Source organism: Grus americana, chromosome 5, assembly GCF_028858705.1.
Source record: "Grus americana isolate bGruAme1 chromosome 5, bGruAme1.mat, whole genome shotgun sequence".
NCBI lineage: Eukaryota > Metazoa > Chordata > Aves > Gruiformes > Gruidae > Grus > Grus americana.
In genome coordinates this window covers 22,216,247-22,235,063 of record NC_072856.1, presented here as the reverse complement: position 1 = coordinate 22,235,063, position 18,817 = coordinate 22,216,247, and the positions used below count along the sequence as shown (strand labels likewise).

General features: G+C 42.7%; 1 protein-coding gene across 3 annotated transcripts in view; it reads right to left on the bottom strand.

The window, feature by feature from the left end:
- Window positions 1–18,475, bottom strand: part of LDLRAD3 (low density lipoprotein receptor class A domain containing 3) — a 127,808-nt gene extending 109,333 nt beyond the window's left edge. For all 3 annotated transcript variants that reach the window (XM_054827390.1, XM_054827391.1, XM_054827392.1), the window contains exon 1: window positions 18,342–18,475. In XM_054827390.1, coding sequence (XP_054683365.1) covers window positions 18,342–18,375 — 34 coding nt within the window. In that variant the 5' untranslated portion in view covers window positions 18,376–18,475. The remainder of the gene's footprint in view (window positions 1–18,341) is intronic.
- Between the last annotated feature and the right edge of the window lie 342 nt (window positions 18,476–18,817).

The window sequence follows — 18,817 nt, the reverse complement described above, 5'->3', positions numbered from 1 at the left end:
ATGCTTCTAAAAAATGGCACTTTCCTCTTTGTAAACACTAATGCTTAGTGACACCCTGTCACAGCAATTTAAGAGGACAGCACTACTGTCCTGTTAGGAGACAGCACACATTAGCAGAAGACACTAAGCCATACTGTCTAGGACACAGGATAAGCACCATCATGAGAGATGGGTGATGTCACTGCATAACCTGGGACCTCATACATTACACAATACATCAGACTGTTCTATTTTCAGAGAGACCCACACAAGTGCCTCCCAGACCAATTCATTCCAGACAGGTCTTCATTTGCCAGTATGTAAGAGGATTGTAACATAAAAGTAAATTCCTTGCATTCAAGAACTAGAGTTTTGTGAAAGATATCGCCAATTCAGCTGTGTTTTCCACTTCAGGTCTGGAAGAAAGCCTGTCTACATCTCACACTACTTCATGTGGAATGAGACTCCTGTGACCCTGGCAACTAGCACAGAGGAAAGAGGATAGTCGACAGTTAGGAGTGGCTTCCTTCAGGAATACTTCATTAATAATTTAACTGCTAATGGCCATGTAACTGGAGTGGTTGCAGGAGGAAAGTAGTGTATAGTTGTCCATTATATTGAAAGCACTTCAATTGTCTTCGCTTTCTACTTCAACAACAGTGCTTCTCTCTTCTTCAAGGGTTAGTCCCTTTTAAACAGGAAAAAAGTGTGAAGCTCAATTAATAAATACAATTAATTTAACTTAAATTTTTAATCACTCAAAAAAGCTGAATGTGATTACTATAGGTCTTTCCCATTTTTCTAACCTCCTATGCAATTAATTTTCACATATTCAAACACAATATAGTCTATAACATATAAAGTGAAGATTTATGCACTTGTCGCTTCACTTGGATATTTGGATATTTCTGATTCGGGAAGTTAACACAAAAATAATATTACTTTTGACTATGTACATTGACCCATATTCTGTGAACTAGCTGAAAGCATAAAGGAAAAACTAAGATATAGAAAATACAATGCAATATCAAAACTTTCCTAGGACTCTAGCACCAAACAACTTTGTTCTTGGTAAACACAACACAAGCTGTAAGCGTCCTACACCATATTTATGTGTTTCATATACAAAGCAGACGATGTGGCTCAGCCAGCAGCACTTAAATTATCCACTAGCTCCTTGCACTATGGCTGTGTTTTCTCCAGATTTCCAAAGAAAGAAATTGAAAAGGAATACTCTTAAGTATTGACTGCATTACAGCTGATGACTGCACAAACTTAACTGAAGTGTTACCACCACCAAATAACACAAGTTCATTCCGTGTGTGAACTCAAAGAAGGACACCTGAACATGTCTATGATACAGTTTCCCAAACACAAACATCCATGAAAGTTCTTGCTTCCTTTCCGCTTACAGTCACTAAGATTACTCACATGATCAGCATCTCATCTATAATGTGCCATATGCTGACTCCAAAGAGAAGGAGGGAGCAACACACAAGGAACAAGTAGCAGTAGCAACATGAGTCCTCACAGCTAGCTAGAGGCTGTACAGAAGATACAATCAGAAATCCAATGCCAAAGAAATGAGCTCTCTGGGGAAAATTAACTTCTTACTTCCTCTAAAAATACCCTGCCAATGGTACAGAGTATCTTTTCAGTAGACAGGAAGGTTCATCTCAAAGGCAGGAAGACTTTCTCACAGAGACTGCTACCAGCAAGGTAACTTTGCAGCTTCATTACTGTCAGTATTGGAGCACCCATTAAAAAATTCTCACTGTATAGAACGTATAGAACAGCCTTTGAGAATGTTTCGCACTGCCAAACCCTGCACAGGTGTTAAACAGGTCAGATTCTGCAACGTAAAGACAATGTCCCAAACCACAGAAAAGTGATCAGAAGATACTATGATGAAAGTCCTGTTGTATTTACTTACCTTTGGATCTTCATCCAACAAAGTGGATGAGAGATGCTTAAGTAGCCCCAGGGGATAAACTATACAGACAAACCAACAGTCCTTCCCCACCTCTCATTTCTAGGTATGTAAGATTGTGATACTGCACTACTTCCTCATTTGTATTTTAGTTCATAACTTACATAGAACAGAGACTATCCTATGCTAAGAAAAACAAGCACCACGTATTTTCCAGGACATCTATTTTAAAGTTCCTCTCTTTAGTGTCCAGACTGCTGCCAGAAAAGAAGTCTGCCATACTCCACCCTGGGAGACTGGAGGCACTCACCCTTTTGCAGTCAGGAAACACTGGAAGGAGAACCTATGTAATTCCAAATCCTCATTTCTGATGGTACGATTTACAGTACATTCCTCACATAAAGAAAGCAAAATATAACTACAACTGTCATCCACTCCAAAACTATGTATTCCCATTATGATGGAAAACCATCAGAAATAGCTCACGCACAATTCAAAGTAGGGATACAAAAGAAACAACTGAAACAGCCTTTTCAGCCAAGCTTACAGACAACAGCATCAGACAAAAGCAAACCTTTAAGCACTTTGAGCACCAGCAAGAAAAAAAAGACAGCAGTCCAGGAGAAGCCTCTCCGTCTGAACAAGTAAGACAAACAGAAGTGACCCACAGTGATGGTGTGTCATACATGCAAGGCTGAGCCCTCCAATTCCAGCCTGTCTGCGGTTCAGCCTTTCTTGGATGTGCGGCTGATAGAAAAAGAAATCCACAACCCCATCTGAGGCTGTTTGCCCCATTCTTTTTGTAAGGTCCTCCAGTTTTATTGTGGTCCTAGGGCAAAGCATCCATGGAAGAAGAGTGAAAAGGCACGTAGACAACTCCTCCATGAAACCTTGGCAAAAGCAGTGAAGTGGAAGTGACAGGGGAAATGTACAATTTCCTAGCGTCCTACTTACCAAATCAATCAGAAATCAGCTCCAGCAATTAAGTGATAATGAATTATTGATGACACTCACTTTGGGGAACCGAGCACTTGCCAGCATTTATGAAACTAAAGAAACTGAGGTGGGTAAGTGATATCTCCATTTTAAGTAAGGTACAAAGCAGGGCAGACAGCAATTAATTTGCCTTGATGTTTTGCACTGCCAAGGATCACCGTTATCTCTAGGATGTTATCTTAGTTCTATTTGTACATGATCACACATGACCTTGATTTGTGTCCCACTTCACCCATGTGTAAAATATTCCCACTTCAGAGAAGCACAGTGAGCACTCCATGTACAAAATTCAATAATTTCAGTAACCATGTTACTACCTTTCCAGAAAGAAAAAAAAAAGGCTGTGTTCAAACTAAAGGGCAGCAATATGGGAGCCCGGGAAAAAACACTTTAAAATGTGATCTACAACATGTGTTCACTGGCAGAATTTGCCCCTGAGAAAGCAAAGAAGCCCTTCGAGCCCTACTATTTCAAGATATTTTACGTCTGTGCATAGCATGCCTTCAAGTCAGCCAACTTTTTTGCCAATGCAAATAAATTCAACTAGAAGCTCAGTAGAAAGCCAAGGCATTCACTCTTGGATTTAAAACATTCTTGCCAGCCATTCAAGGCTGTCAGTAATACCACACAGGCACATTTCCTATCACTAATGCACAAAGGTAACCTAGGAAAGAGAGCTCAGTCTACTCCTACTGTACTTCACACCTGAGCTTTCTACTGATGCCATTAACTATCTGGTACTATTAAAAACCAAATAGACACAGGAGGACATAAGCATTCACTGCACATTGTGTAATCTATCCTGCCCCTTCCCAATTCTTCACCAAGCTTACCGAGCAGACAGCCCTACGTACTGGCTACATGCACTTAAACGTGTCTTACACTCCTAGAGCTTTCGCCCTCAACAGCAATTGCCAGAGTTGAGGCAGACACAGATTCAGCTTTACAAAGTGGCAGCCACATTTCATCCAACTAGCATTAAACACCATGATGCTGCGTTAAACACGACGGTTTAATACTAGTGTGCCAACTCCTAGTCCACTCCCCGACAGGAATGTTGGCAATGCACACTTCAGGAGGAGGAAGATTAATGTCAGTACTTACGACATAGTCCAGTTTTGCAGACAGGATCCGTTTTAGGAAAAGGCTGCTTTCTGGGTGGAATTTGAGAAGACCGGAGACAGGGTTCAGCCCTGCCACAGATGTCTTATATGATCATATTACTCTGCTTTCCTTGGCTTCAGTTTTCCTTATCTGTTAATGATTACTAATACTCTTCTATCCCATGGGAATGCTGCAAGCATCTATAATTTGTGTTTCCGTGCTGCTCAGATGCTGAGATGAGTACCTGAAGATATATACTCATCAGTAGTTTTCTAAATACATAAACTGTTTTTCAAGAACCATAATAAAAAAATGCAAAGTATTAATATTAAAGCCCACAGGTGTATCTTGAATAATTTATTCCTCAGTAGCAAACAAGCAAAGTCTTAATCAAAAATCTTTAAGCAGGCATGCAGCTAATACTCAGTCCAAGGATTCGGATGAAAATATAGGTAAGCCCACTCTCTAACAGATGAAACTCCAACTTCCCAAAACTCCTGCCTGTTCAACTACCAACTAGACTCAGTTCATACAGTGACTCTCTATAGAGAGAAGTTGTCCTCTGGACCTAGAAAATTCAAGCCATTTGAAATATAGAAACTAACTGCCCTCTTATTTATACTCATGGTGCCAATTTTTGTTTTCCTCTTGCATGCATACATACCTACCTGTTTTGTAGGGGCATGATTTGTGGGAGGAAAAGGCAACAACTTGGGAAGCTAGTTAAAAGAGATTATGAATCTGTACATTTCAAGGTATCAAAATGACTTTGCCCTGGAAATATGCAATGACTAGCTCTTGGTACAGCTGCTTACACCTAGGGTTTAATTTTGACAGTTGAGCTCACTCAAACTGTTCTCTAACATTTTTTCCACAACAATAGGCCAACACAGTCCTTCCAAACTGAAGCAAACAACACTGGAATATTTACTAAATCTATGCTGAGTTATTTTTCTTATAGGGATGTGCAAAGTTGCTCAGAAGACTCGTGTTTGCAAACACCCAAGTCATCCCATCTTCAAGGGCCAGACTGGCAAAAGTGGAAAGAGTGCTTTATTTCCCAAAAGTCACTGCCCCTTTGAGATGTCCCACATCAGACACGTTTCCTAGCCAAAACAGAGACAACCACCAGGTATTTTAGAAGTCTAAGTCACGTGGGTTTAATTTTAACAGGATCTGATGGGCCTTATACAGGTCTCTTCGATACAGGCCCAAAGGAAGTTACATTGATGGTTCTTAAATGGGAAAGACTGTTCACAAAAGTGGGCTGGCTAATTTTGCAATTGTTGATGAGCAAACAAATGAAGCACCAACACTGCAGGGAAAAATTAGCTGAACTGTGCTTTACAAGCTGAGCAGTTTCCTCATAAGACTACTTACAAGGAGCAGTGGCAGTCAGCAGGCCAGCAACTCTGGATTCAACCTCAGTTAGAACAAGAATATCCTGCCAGTGATCAGAACTGCTTTTTGTATTTTCAGATTTCATTTGACTCAGCTCCAATAAGGTGGACATTTATCTACAGATAACACAAGGAAATTGTAAAGTAAGCAGCCTGAGGCTACCCTGAAGACTTAACCAAATAGCAAGGCAGAGCACCATTAAAATAATTCATTCAAAAACCTATATAGTCCCTTGGCAGATTTTCAAGGATCCCATTAGAAATTTTAAGGATACCCAATCTGATTAGACACCAAAGTCTAATTCATGCAGAAGTCATTAATAAGTAGAGAGTCTTTAACTTTGAAAGCCTGAAAGTTACCAGAGCCGCTGCAGGAGACACTGGGCATTTCCGCTTAACTAATATGCATAGTTTTGCCTAAGAATGGCAAAAGCTTTCTATACTATATTAAAAAAGTGAGACTGATGAAAAAGTATAGCTGTGCAAACCCACGTCATCAAGTACCTACTACTTTTGGGTGGACTCTGTTGATCTAAGTGACAAACACTTTCATATGTTACCTCAAAAGAGCCTACATCAGGAGTTCTCCATGAAATGTCTACTAATATCTCAGTTGTTGAAAAGGATAGGCATTTCAAAGAGAAAATCACTTGAAGTTGCAGTGCAAATAGGAAATTATGCTGTAAAACACTTTGTTTCTACATTTTATGAAAATTGAAAGGAGGAAAAAAATGGTTAATTGTGCTCTTACCCTTAATGGACATGTAATTCAAGTATGAAATAAGGTCACTGAAACTATTCTGAACTCTTTTTTGGAAGAGAAAGGTTGCAAAGAAAAAAAAATGTTTCAAAGAAGTGCGATGCTGTCACCAATCCTTACAGGAAAAAAAGCAAGCTGACAACATCACTCTACCTCAAACTTGCAATTTAGAAGCTGACTCCTCACGGATGATTTTTAGGGTACAACTGGTTCTGCCAATTTGTATTGTTTATAAATACTCTTAGGAACTCTACTATCAACATCCTTTTTATCTTCCAAGTACTCTGCTAATGTTCTAGTCAGATCACTTTGATCTTTGGTCAGAAGTATACACCTGATTTATTCATTGCACATGGTGGCTCCTTTTTCAGAGAAGTAAAAAAGAATTAGTTCCTGAAACTCACATACTGCTTGCAGATCTAGGGGGAAGCTCACCATCTGACTGTAAAAGGACGAATGCTTGTGGTTTGCTTTAGAGCGCACAGGCTGAAATATTACAAGGCTTCATTTTTCTCCTACCTTCACACTTGCTGATACTCAAAACCAGTACATTCACAAGATTGAAACGCCCAACAAGTGGAGGTAGATCTCACCTTTTAAGAAAGGGCTAGCAAACAAAAATTTCTTATAGAATGTAAATCAGAATTCCAACAGAACTTGATTTAATAAAGGACAAGTTTAACATGCAGAACCTCAGTCACATGGTAAAGTGAGTATGTTCATTTAAAAGTTCACAATGTTGTGGTTTGGGTTTTTTGTGTGTTTGTTGTTGGTTTGGGTTTGGTTTTTTTTTTTGGGGGGGGGGTGTGTTTTTTGTTTGTTGTTGGGTTTTTTTGCAATTCTACCTGTAGCTCCATGAAGGCTTTTACTCAGCTCACAATCAGGTATATGAAATACAGTCAGCACTTTATTACGAGATGTGACTAACACCAGCCACACAGATATTTTTTTTGTCCCGCTCCACCTTCTTTCCACCTTTCAAAACCCAATCTTAAAAGAAAAAAAAAAAAGCCTTTTTAAAGTTTGAATAGACAGCAATCACCACACAGCTGTTGCTTGTTAGCCAATTTTGAATTATGCCTAATTAGTTTAATGACTTAGTCTTTTAAAATTGATTGAGCAGAAGTACAGTTCTTCCAGACTCCAGGATTTCACAAGTGCAGTTTGCATTCTGTCAGCCTGAGCAGATCTTGATCTCAGCGTCTGTATTGTGTCTTTCCAGTTACCCCTAACAAGCAAAGCTGTAGACTGTTTTATGTGATAAGTCCTTGAGAAGACCTGTTTCTTAGTGTTGCTCAGATCATGGGGATGGGGGACTAACTCTTCCAAGATCAGCATCAGAACCGCAAACTCTTTTAGTAGACAGCCATTCTCCTTAAGACAAAATAAATGCACTTCAGGTTCCAGTTAGACCTTATATTCATTTTAGCAGTGTGCAGTTCCACCCAGCTCTTAAGACTGCAGAGTTTTGGACCTAACCACAACAGCAACTTGTGCCATTGACAGGAAACTGGTTTGCAAGTTATAGGATTTATTTTGCCTTTGAAGTTCATTGACTGCAATGTGTTTCATTTGGAGGTTGTCAGTGCTGACTATCAGTTTATCTGTTCATGAAGAACTGATGTGCTTTGGCAAGTGAAGCAAAGTAGAGCTACTCTGCATATTTAACAACACAAGAAACTGCTCTAGCATGCTTTATATCAGTCTAACAGTGTCCACATTCACAAATTATTTAGCCATTTATACATGCACACCTTGCATTGTGTATCAAGTAAATATTAACCATACCTAATAAATGATCCCTGAGAAATTGAGTAATTTGCTCAAGATGCACAATTCACTTGTAAAACTGTATCAAGAACCTAGAGAGACCAAGTCCCAAGCAGTCTGCTCTAACCAAACACCACCTTCAAAACTCGGCTACAAGTTCCACACAACCCAAACCTGGGCCTTAACACACAGCACAGCTAAGCAATGGATAGGAGAAAGGACAGGTAGAAGGGGGACAGCAGCGTAAGATCATCCTATGCATCAAAGTTTCCCAGATCAGTGATTTCATATTCCATTGAATGTAAGACCCAAATCAAGGAGAAAAATGAAGTAGACCACAAAGTATAGGAAAGGCACTCTCACTACAGAATAGCAATACGAACTGGGACACTAGACTGCAGCGAAAGAAAGACGACAGAGTGGTGCAGAGCACTTGCAACAGAGGCAAGGGAAAGACAATTCCTAGCTGCAGATTTGGCCTACAGAAGCGTACAATCCTAGCATGTAGGTATAATAAGCATACATGCCAGCTTCTTTCTTAAGTACGGAATCAAAGGCATGACGAGGAAAACCATGGCTAGAACTATATAACGATGGGTACAATTTCAGGTGAGGTCATGAGGTACAACAAAAAAAAAAGGAAAGGTACTGAGATGCAAGGAGTAGGGAGATAATACAAATCAGGTATGGAAAGAAGCAAGTGAAGACTAAGTCATCAGCAAACAGCTTCAGAACAAAAGAAGGATACAGACAAAGAAAGAAAGGGAAAGAAGTTTGAATTTTACAAGAAAGGGATTCACAATCTGAGAAATAATGGCTATTTTTAGCTGCAGAATTTTAGCTAAGCTTATAGAAAGACCAGTAGAAACATTTAATAGCACTTGACATAACTTATTCTTACATCAGAACAGCAGCAGAATACCAGTCCCAAGACTGCATTTGCAGCCTCCAAACTCAAAACCAAAAGCCAAATCATAGAGTCGTTTAGGTTGGAAAAGACCTCTAGGATCATCAAGTCCAACTGCCAAGTCCACCACTAAACCATGTCCCTAAGCACCACATCTACACATCTTTTAAATACCTCCAGGGATGGTGACTCAACCACTTCCCTAGGCAGCCTGTTCCAATGATTAACAATCCTTTTGGTGAAGAAATTTTTCCTAATATCCAATCTAAACGTCCCCTGGCACAACTTGAGGACATTTCCTCTTGTCCTATCGCTTGGGAGAAGAGACCAACACCCACCTGCCTACAACCTCCTTTCAGGTAGCTCTAGAGAGCAATGAGGTTTCTCCTTAGCCTCCTTTTCTCCAGACTAAACATCCCCAGTTCCCTCAGCTGCTCTGCACAGGACTTGTGCTCCAGACCCCCCGCCTGCTTCATTGCTCTTCTTTGGACATGCTCCAACACCTCAATGTCTTTCTTGTAGGGAGGGGCCCAAAACTGAACACAGCACTCGAGGTGTGGCCTCACCAGTGCTCAGTACAGGGGGGACAATCACTCCCCTAGTCCTGCTGGCCACACTCTTTCTGACACAAGCCAGGATGCTGTTGGCCTTCTTGGCCACCTGGGCACACTGCTGACTCACATTCAGTCAGCTGTTGAGCAACATCCCAAGGTCCTTTTCTGCCAGGCAGCTTTCCAGCCACTCTTCCCCAAGCCTGTAGCGTTGCAGGGGGTTGTTACGACCCAAGTGCAGAGCCCGGCACTGAGCCTTGTTGAACCTCATACAATTGGCCTCAGCCCATCGATCCAGCCTGTCCAGATCCCTCTGTAGAGCCTTCCTACCCTCAAACAGATCAACATTCCCACCCAACTTGGTGTCATCTGCAAACTTACCAAGGGCACACTTGATTCCCTCGTCCAGATCATTAATAAACACGTTAAACAGAACTGGCCCCAGGACTGAATCCTGAGGAACACCACTTGTACCTGGCCACTAACTGGATTTAACTCCATTCACCACAACTCTTTGGGCCTGACCTTCCAGCCAGTTTTTTACGCAGCGAAGTGTATGCCCATCCAAGCCATGAGCAGCCAGTTTCTCCAGGAGAATGCTGTGGGAAACAGTGTCAAAGGCTTTACTACAGTCCAGGTAGACAAAATCCACAGCCTTTCCCTTATCCACTAAGTGGGTCACCTTGTCATAGAAGGAGATCGGGTTGGCTAAGCAGGACCTGCCTATGCTGACTGGGCCTGATCACCTGGTTAATGTGTACATGCTGTGTGATGGCACTCAAGATGATCTGCTCCATAACCTTCCCTGGCACCGAGGTCACACTGACAAGCCTGTAGCTCCCCGGATCCTCCTTCCAGCCCTTCCTGTAGAGGGGCATCACGTTTGCTAACCGCCAGTCAACCACGACCTCCCTGGTTAGCCAGGACTGCTGATAAATGCTGGAAAGTGGGCTTGATGAGCACTTCCTCCAGCTCCCTCAGTAACCTTGGGTGGATCCCATCCGGCCCCATAGACTTGTGTGTGTCTAAGTGGTGTAGCAGGCCACTAACCATTTCCCCTTGGATTACGGGGGCTTGATTTTGCTCCCTGTCCCTGTCTTCCAGCTCAGGGAACTTGGTACCCAGAGAACAACTGGCCTTACTATTAAGGACTGAGGCAAAGAAGATATTAAGTACCTCAGCCTTTGTCACTGTGTTTCCCCCATATCCATTACCTTCTGTAGCCACCTGTGGGCAACACCCACATTCTCTGTGAACCAGCCATTAGCTAGCAGCTTCAATACAGTACTGCACAACAGGTTACCTGTGAAGAGCACCCTGGACAAGCAACAGTACGACGAGTTCCCAACTCTTGCCCTGTCTTACAAAAGGGGGAAAAAAAATGCAACTTGCCAATACATGGATTTTTGTAATTATATCAATTTGTGTGTCTATATCATGTTTCACATTTTTCTCTAACCTAAAACTCCTCTGACTGAAGAATCTAAATGACTTTGCTATAACAACAAAAAAAGAGGAAGCAAAAATAGGAATACTTGAGAAAATTTCCTCACATCAAGAAAAATCCATTTGTCTTGCATCCAACCCCTACCAGCAAGACAGAACACTTCTTCAAGGCAAAGAGTTATTCTGAACTGTAGAAAGATATGCCTGTTGTTATATGTAGCATATAGCTCTTGACTAAAATTAGGGCAGCACTAATAGCATAAAAGAAAGATGGGAAGAGAGTTGGTGTCCAAAAAACCTTATTAAACAGGTAAAAGGGAAGTGAGTACAGTGAGAAAAGAAATAGATCTTGCCCAAAATCCTACTGCTGATGAGTAATACAACCTGGAGTAGATCCTGCAGCACTAAGAACCTGAACAGCTTTGCCCAGCAGAGTGCAAGTCTTCAGCTGACACATACATGGCTGGCAACTGCATTTTGTCTGGAGCTATAAGCATCATCTGACTCGTTAACAATTGAAGTGATAAATTTGTGCAAAATATATAGAGCAAGAGAAAGGTCTCCAAGGAATGAAGGAATCTGAATACAAAGTTATACTTAGTAGCCAGAATTCACATCTTAATATTTAATACCACAACCTACTTGCTACAGTAACATTACTGTATTTTATCAAAACCAGAGATAAATCTCCACAGGAAAATGTTACTTAAAATTGAACTTTTCATCCAACAAACCCAGCTGTTTCAAAATAGACCAACATAGGCTACCTACTCTGATGTAGTTGGTTTCCATCTAAAATCTTCAATAAAATAACTTTGAACCAGGAATCTCCCCCATCACGTTCCCCAGGAACCATCTGGGATAAATTTGTCTAAGCAGATGAAATGTAACATCCCAACACCAGAGACTCATAGCAAGGTGTGGCACTTGGGAATTTTCCTTTAATTTAAAAGGAAAAAAAAATAAAATCAGGATCCCTACTAAAAGAAATAGAAAGACTAGTACAAAATATAGCACTAAAAACTGAAAAATTGTAATTTTGGCCCTATTGAAACAAACTATTTCATAACACAACAGCGCACTTCAACCACATTCAACTTATATGCTTCCCAACCTTTAACAAATTAAGCCTCACATGCTGCCTGAGAGATACTAAATCCATTTACAAACTAAAACCTCCAGGCTAAGAGGACACAGTATCGGGATCTCCCAAGATCTGCTATGAGTTCATCAGTCCCTAATCTTAAATCACGCCACACCACGGGTTAAAAGCTCATTCTTTATGATACAGAGATCATTTTAGCCGAGTTTCACAGCCACATCACGTTCCACTCATTACCTCAGCTCCCTGTTCACTGCAACATATCACATGCTGTGACACAGCAACTGAAAAAACCATTTACTCATACACAAAAAGCAGCTTTGCTTCATATGTTTTAATTGTGTCCAAGTTCACAGTGTCCAGGCCACGGCAGGAAGAAGACTTAAGGATCATGAAGGAGAAAGTTCTCACTAGCCACCCTGCCGCAAATTGCTTCCATTTTGATTTTAATAATCTGGGCCCTTTTTATTATCCACCCACGATGCCCCAGTCCTTCAACACGTTTCTCACACTAACAGGAACTACCTATTATTTCTCTTGAACTTTCAAAGAGGACATATTTCTATAAGCTGCAGCTAAATTAGGTATCTGATTCCACAAGCTACTTTGCAACCAACACGTGGACATCTGTGCAAGCAGATGAGAACAAGAACGCGCAGACACCAATGGCTCCATTTAGAAATCTCCTCTACATTTTCCATGTGCAAATTAAAACACAAACACACACCAAAACCAATTAGCATTATTCCATCTTCTCCTTTAAAAGGACTTTTCTGTCCTGATAGGCCAACCATGCAGTGCATGCAGAGTTGGCTAAATTGTCTTTTAATCTGACAGTTTTACTAGCACAAAAGGCTGCATGAAAAAAACCCACACTATAACGCATGATCAAGTTAATGCAATTTAACTAGTTTCTACATGTCAAATAAGCAAGTGTCTGGCTACAGGCTCAGTACACAGCAAATGCAAACCTCCATTCATCATATAAGTTAGAAGTTTCATTATCAGAGATACTAATTTAGTTAACTGCTTTCTGTAGGGGTGTTTGCCAAGTTGTTGGGGTTTTTTTGTTTTTCTTAAGCCATTTGTTTAAGTTTTTGTCTTTGTTGTGTGTTGTTTGGGTTTTTTTAAACACATATAAAAAAAATTCTTCAGCAGCCAGTAAATTTATGATAAACTGATTATACTAATGGCTGACTATACAATTACCTCCAGCCATGATCTACTTACATTTCAGGCAAAGGACAGACTGTCATTCAATGTTTCACTTCAGAGATATCTTAAAATACATCATTAAAACTGGTTTCACTTGAAATGTTCTATTTTGCATCTTAGTATATCCTGTTAGGAGATCTTGCCAGAGCAGAAGAGTCTTGCTTTAATAAAAGAGAAAAACGCCCAAAACGAAGAACAACTATTGAGACATAAGATCTCTCTCCCTCCTCATCTTCAAAATCTACCTGCTGATAATGAAACTGTTTTCAAGTTCAAACCCTCAAAATGCCAGTTTAAATACTTATCACAGAGTACCATATACCAAAAGACATCCACAGCTTCAGTCTGCAGCAAGTAGGATGACTGAACAATGACAGCCTACAAGGCTTCCTATGAATTCATAAAACTAATCATTAGCTTCCACAATGGACAAGGATACTGAAATGGAGAGCACTGCCATCACCACAGCAGATCTCACACTACAGATTTTTCAGGCCTGCTCCATTACTGCATTTCTGCTTCCACAGACAGAAAGAACAACCACAGGACAGGATATAACACAGAAACTCTTCTGGTAAGATTTACCAGTTTGGAAAAAAACCAAACACAAAACAAAGTCTGTCCCCAGGTGATAAATTAATTTTGTATTAGGCCTTCCTGCACTACTGCCCTGAAACAGAGATATGTTTGAACCTCAGCTCATTTCATCATTGCTGCCTAAAAAACCATCATGTCCCTGTTACAGTCTACCAGATTTACAGCAAAGGGATCCATTTTATTTCTCACCTAGTAGCATACAGATGGAAGTAAGATGGAGGTTACTATTGTCACAATAAACATAGGATCACGTGGAATTTTTTCCATCCAAAGAAGTATGGAGCTTGCTAGTCTCCCAGACTATCAGGCACTGCAGACTGACTGTAAGCTTGTAATATGTTATTTCACATTTGTACAAAAGGTGCATTTTTACTACCTATTTTATAGTTAACAATCTCCACTTCCTATCACAACATGTGACTGCAACATCGCAATCATGCTTTCATCCTCACAGCTCTTGGCAACTGCAGGCTACTGTTGTGGCAAAGTTATCTCCCAAGTGGGATGGGATGGGTGGAATCTCCTGGGTCCTGCAACTCTCCACACCCGAGGACAGACAAGGACACATCGCTTTCCCTGACGCTATTCAAAATCCTTGAAGCTTACATGAAAGCCACCAAATCATTATCTGCTTACTTCAGTTCCTGCATCAAAAATGTACTTGCAAGAGTAAAGTCTGACAACAGCCTCAAAAATCAAACATCTAATAACCAGAAACTAAGAGAACCTGTCCATGGGTGCTGGTTCCTGTGAGAAATCCCAAACATTCTCCCCAGCATGGATGTGGAGCTTTGCACTAAGGTTAGTACTCCCCAGCTGCTCTCATCACAAACGCTGGCAGACTTAACAACTTCAGCAAATATCCAATGCTTGTTGTGTATCACCTCTTTCTCCTATTTGCCAAGTCAGAAGTTTCTTGACTTGCCAAAGCTACTACAAGAATCCTTGTCCATATCTAACACGCTGACGTGCTACACAAGCCCACAGCTGGCTTGTGTACTGAGAGAGACAAACACTGGTTAGGAAGCATTAGACTCAGTTTAAGAGTTTTTAAGAGGATTGCATCAAAAATACGAAATAGATATACTGTATACACAGGAGAGATGTGAGTATCCAACCAGAGAGTTGTTTTCTTGCTCTCTCTACTTATACAGCAGTAGAGCAGAACAGTATTCAGCAGTGCTCTTCCCATGCAGTACACAGAGGTTTTCAGCAAAGAAATTCTACTAAAAGCAATACCTCTGAACGTCAGTATAAATGAAGACCCATGTGGAAGTTGTAAGCTAGTAGACAGTACACAATGTAGATTAATGTGGTAACATTACTCGTGAAGCAGCTCTTACCCGTGCTTGATTTGGGAACGCTCTGGTTTTTTCCAAGCTTTTGAGATGTAGCTGCAAATACAAAAGCACATGTAGCCCTGCATGTTTATGCTCTCTGTGGAATAGGGCCCTGATTCCAACAGTATTAGACCAAAAGATTAGATGTAGCAAGACACAAAAGCCTCCCCTTAATAGAGAGCAAGTTGAGTATATTTTAAGAGGTGTAATATCTGCATTATATATTTGGTTTACCCCTCAGAAAGCTCCTTACACTGAACTGTGACATCTTGGGGACCATACTCAGGAATTCCAGCTGTGCACTGCATTCTGACTCTCCAGCCAGTTGAAGACTGACATTTTTAAGACCTACTTCACAGCTAAAACAGGAAAGTTTTGTAGTTGTCAAAAAAAGTAATCTTCCTTTTCCGCTCACTTTGTAATCGTACTTTTTAAAAGCATTTCATTTAGCTAAATATTTGTGACTCCTTGCCATCATTTCTCTCCTTAATGGACAATATACAGGTTGATGAAAATTACATAAATCTGTGTTCAAAACTTATTCGGTAGATTTAGGTTTCTTTGAATTAAAAAAAAATATTGTCCCAAAGATACACCACAGTGGTAGTCAGGATTACAAAGAGTTCATTTTTCTTTTAGGGACTGTTTACATTTTATTGGTTTATTCAGCTATAATGTACTTGCAATTGTCCGAAGCAATCCCTTCCTAAACTCACTTTAACTGTGTGTAGCTCAACTTCTATTACTTAAGTAATATAAACTGTGAAAGAAGATAAACATAGATGTCTGTTTTCTAACTAACAAACCTACTTCTACATTAACTTAACCCAATAAAGTTGTCACATTCTAAGCTGGTAACTGGAGTCCTTGCAGGACCTAACCCACATCCAGGAACTCCTGGGCTGACACTGAGCCAAAGTAAAGCACTGGGAACTGGGTCAGACCATGGCACATGCAGGGCAACAGGAGGGGATCAGAGCTGAGCACAACAAGAGGCTGGGTGTGCATGTGTGGGCATGCACCTGAGAGCTTGACGAGACTTGAAATGAGGCAGGGATTGGAAAAGGAAAGCAACTTAATTGGGGAGCTCCTGTCTGGGGAACAGAGGTTAAAGCTTCATATCAGTAGTCTCTTTCTGATCAATTATCAGTTGCAATTACAAAATGAAATTAAACCAGAGTGGTGTAAGTTCACACTATATATCAAAACAAGACAAAACCTTTCCCATACAGATAAGGTCTTTCAGGATCAAAAGCACTACTTGATCCAACTATAATATTAAGAATAAAGATGCGAATAAATGATCAAATTTTGCCTTGCAAATTTTCAGACACAGTCCAAGTCAACAGTTTCTACACACTAACAGAACAACTGTTTAGACAGAGACACCATACAGTGTTTATTTTCTGTTAAGTGAAATTGATCCCCAGGGTTTCAAGGTTTCCCATCTGTACCCAAAAAAAGACTCAATAGGAAAAAAATATTTTCAAGAGTTATCAGAACTAAAATTCAAAACAGAGTGAAGGCCAGGCAGAGACAAACTAATTCTCCCTGTGGGAAGCTTGCAGGGGTGCCAAAATATACAGAGGAAGTAACATTTAAAAAACAAATCCCCAAAGACCCCATACTTTATTCTTCAAAAGAAAAACATAACAAGTTTAAAAAAAAAAATTTCAGAAGGCTCTTTGAATCTGCCCCAAAGTAAGCCACAGCCTCTGGTTAAATAACTGCAGGATAACTGTTGTGCAAGAATAGCAGTTTGCAGTCCTGAAGCTGAAGTACTAACTTTCAGAGGAGAAACAGGTCTTCTTGATCACTGCCCCCAGGCCAAGGTGGAGCAGGAACATAGGGTGTGGATGACTGGTAAATCTTCACCATGTAAAGATCAGTATTATGTAGGATGGAACCCTGTGTGCTAATCTAAGGGTGATATTACAAGCAAATATATTCAACACATAGAAACATATACCCTTCTATGAATAATGAGGTGAACTTTTGGCATCATTACTGTAGTAAAATGGAAATTAATAAGGAAGAAGGCAACACAATCTAGATAAACAAACCTGAGCTTTGCCTGAAGCTTTCCAAAAAAGGAACTGCTGAAATAGTTTTGCAAAGACACACAAACCTACACAAGACTTACAAATGTCGCAGCTGAAGTTTGCAGTTATGTAATTTCAACAGTGCAAGTCCTATTACGCTTCTCCTCCTTTCTACCCATCTACAACAAACTCAAAACAAACTTTTATCATCTAAGTTTCACACCCTCCCAGTTCTTCACGACAACAAATATTCTTCAAAAAAAGAGAATTAACTTTATAATCTGAGTTTTACCCGCTGTGTGTCATCACTTCATCGCCAAGGCGCGATTCGGAAACAGACACAGCAGCATGCAGCCAGGCTACTTACACTGTCTGGAAAAGCACCCGCTAAGATCATGTTGCAGAAACAATTCACACCTGCAGCAAAGCTGCACAAAACATTATCAACTCGCCGACTTTGACAGACATATGCCGACCGTGGGGTGAAAGAGTGTTTCTACAAAGATAAATATTAATAAAAAGTAGGAAATCCCCCTTCAACACTCCAAGTGAAGCCAGGCAAGACGCGAGCGCTTCACTTGGGTGCCGGAGCCCGCCGCGGCCCCGCCAGCCTAGCCCGCCTGCCCACCGGCGAAGGGTCAGCTGCACCCGCGACGGCCTCCTCCGCCCCGGGAAGGCCTCGGAAGGGAGAACAGGGCCCGGGTCTGCCCGGCTCGGGCCGCACCAGCGGGGCCGAGGCCCCTTCGGCCCGGCGGCGGCTTCGACAGGCACAGGGGCGCCTGACCCGGAACCATCCCGCCCGCCTCAGCCCCGCTAACTACTCCGGGCGTCTCGCCTCACACCGGCCCCATGCACCCCCGGCGGGGGCGCCGGGATCTCCCCGAGCACGCCCTGAAAGGAGGGAGGGGACGGAAACGCGCGCACACCCCCGCCGTGGGCATCCCCGCCCGGTACGGCAAGGCACGGCACGGCCCACCCAGCTGAGCCACGGGGCAGGCGGTGCCCCGCACCCGGCCCGCCAGGGGGAGGGGAGAGGAGCCGAGGGGAGGGGAGGCCGGCGGCGCCCCCGGCCCGGCCCGCAACGAGCCGCCGAGGGGAGGCGGGGGGGAGGCAGGGAGGCCCTGGCACCCTCCTCCGCCGAGCGGAGCACGCCCCCTCGCTCCCGGGCAGCGCCCCGGGACGCCGCCACCGCCCGCACTCACCCGCCGAGCCCAGCAGCAGCCACAGCAGCCACATGGCCCTGGCGCCGACCACTCCGCAAACTTCGGGTCTGCTCCGCCAGACTGGCCCCGACGGAGCCTGCGGCCGGGGGCGGGGGGGCGGAGGGAGGGCGGGAGGAGGGCCCGAGGGCGGTACCCGCCACCGCCCCGCCCCACCTCGCCGGACGGTCGTGCCCACCCGCTGCCACCGCCCGGCCCGCCGGCGGCTCACTGCACCCCAGCCCGGGCGGGGCCTGGGCCCGGAGCGCCGCCGAGGGACCGGCGCGGGGCCACGCCCCGGGTCCGGGAACCGGGTGGGAAGTCTTGCGGGGGCTGCAGGCCTACGGACCTCGCTGCCCGCCATCGCACCCGGGAAAGCGCAACCGGGTCCCCCGGTGGACGGGGCGTTGCCGGCAGCCCGCCCCGCAGAGTGATCCCAGTCTCCTGCTCGGGAGAGCGTGCAGCGCGGCTTGGGTTGT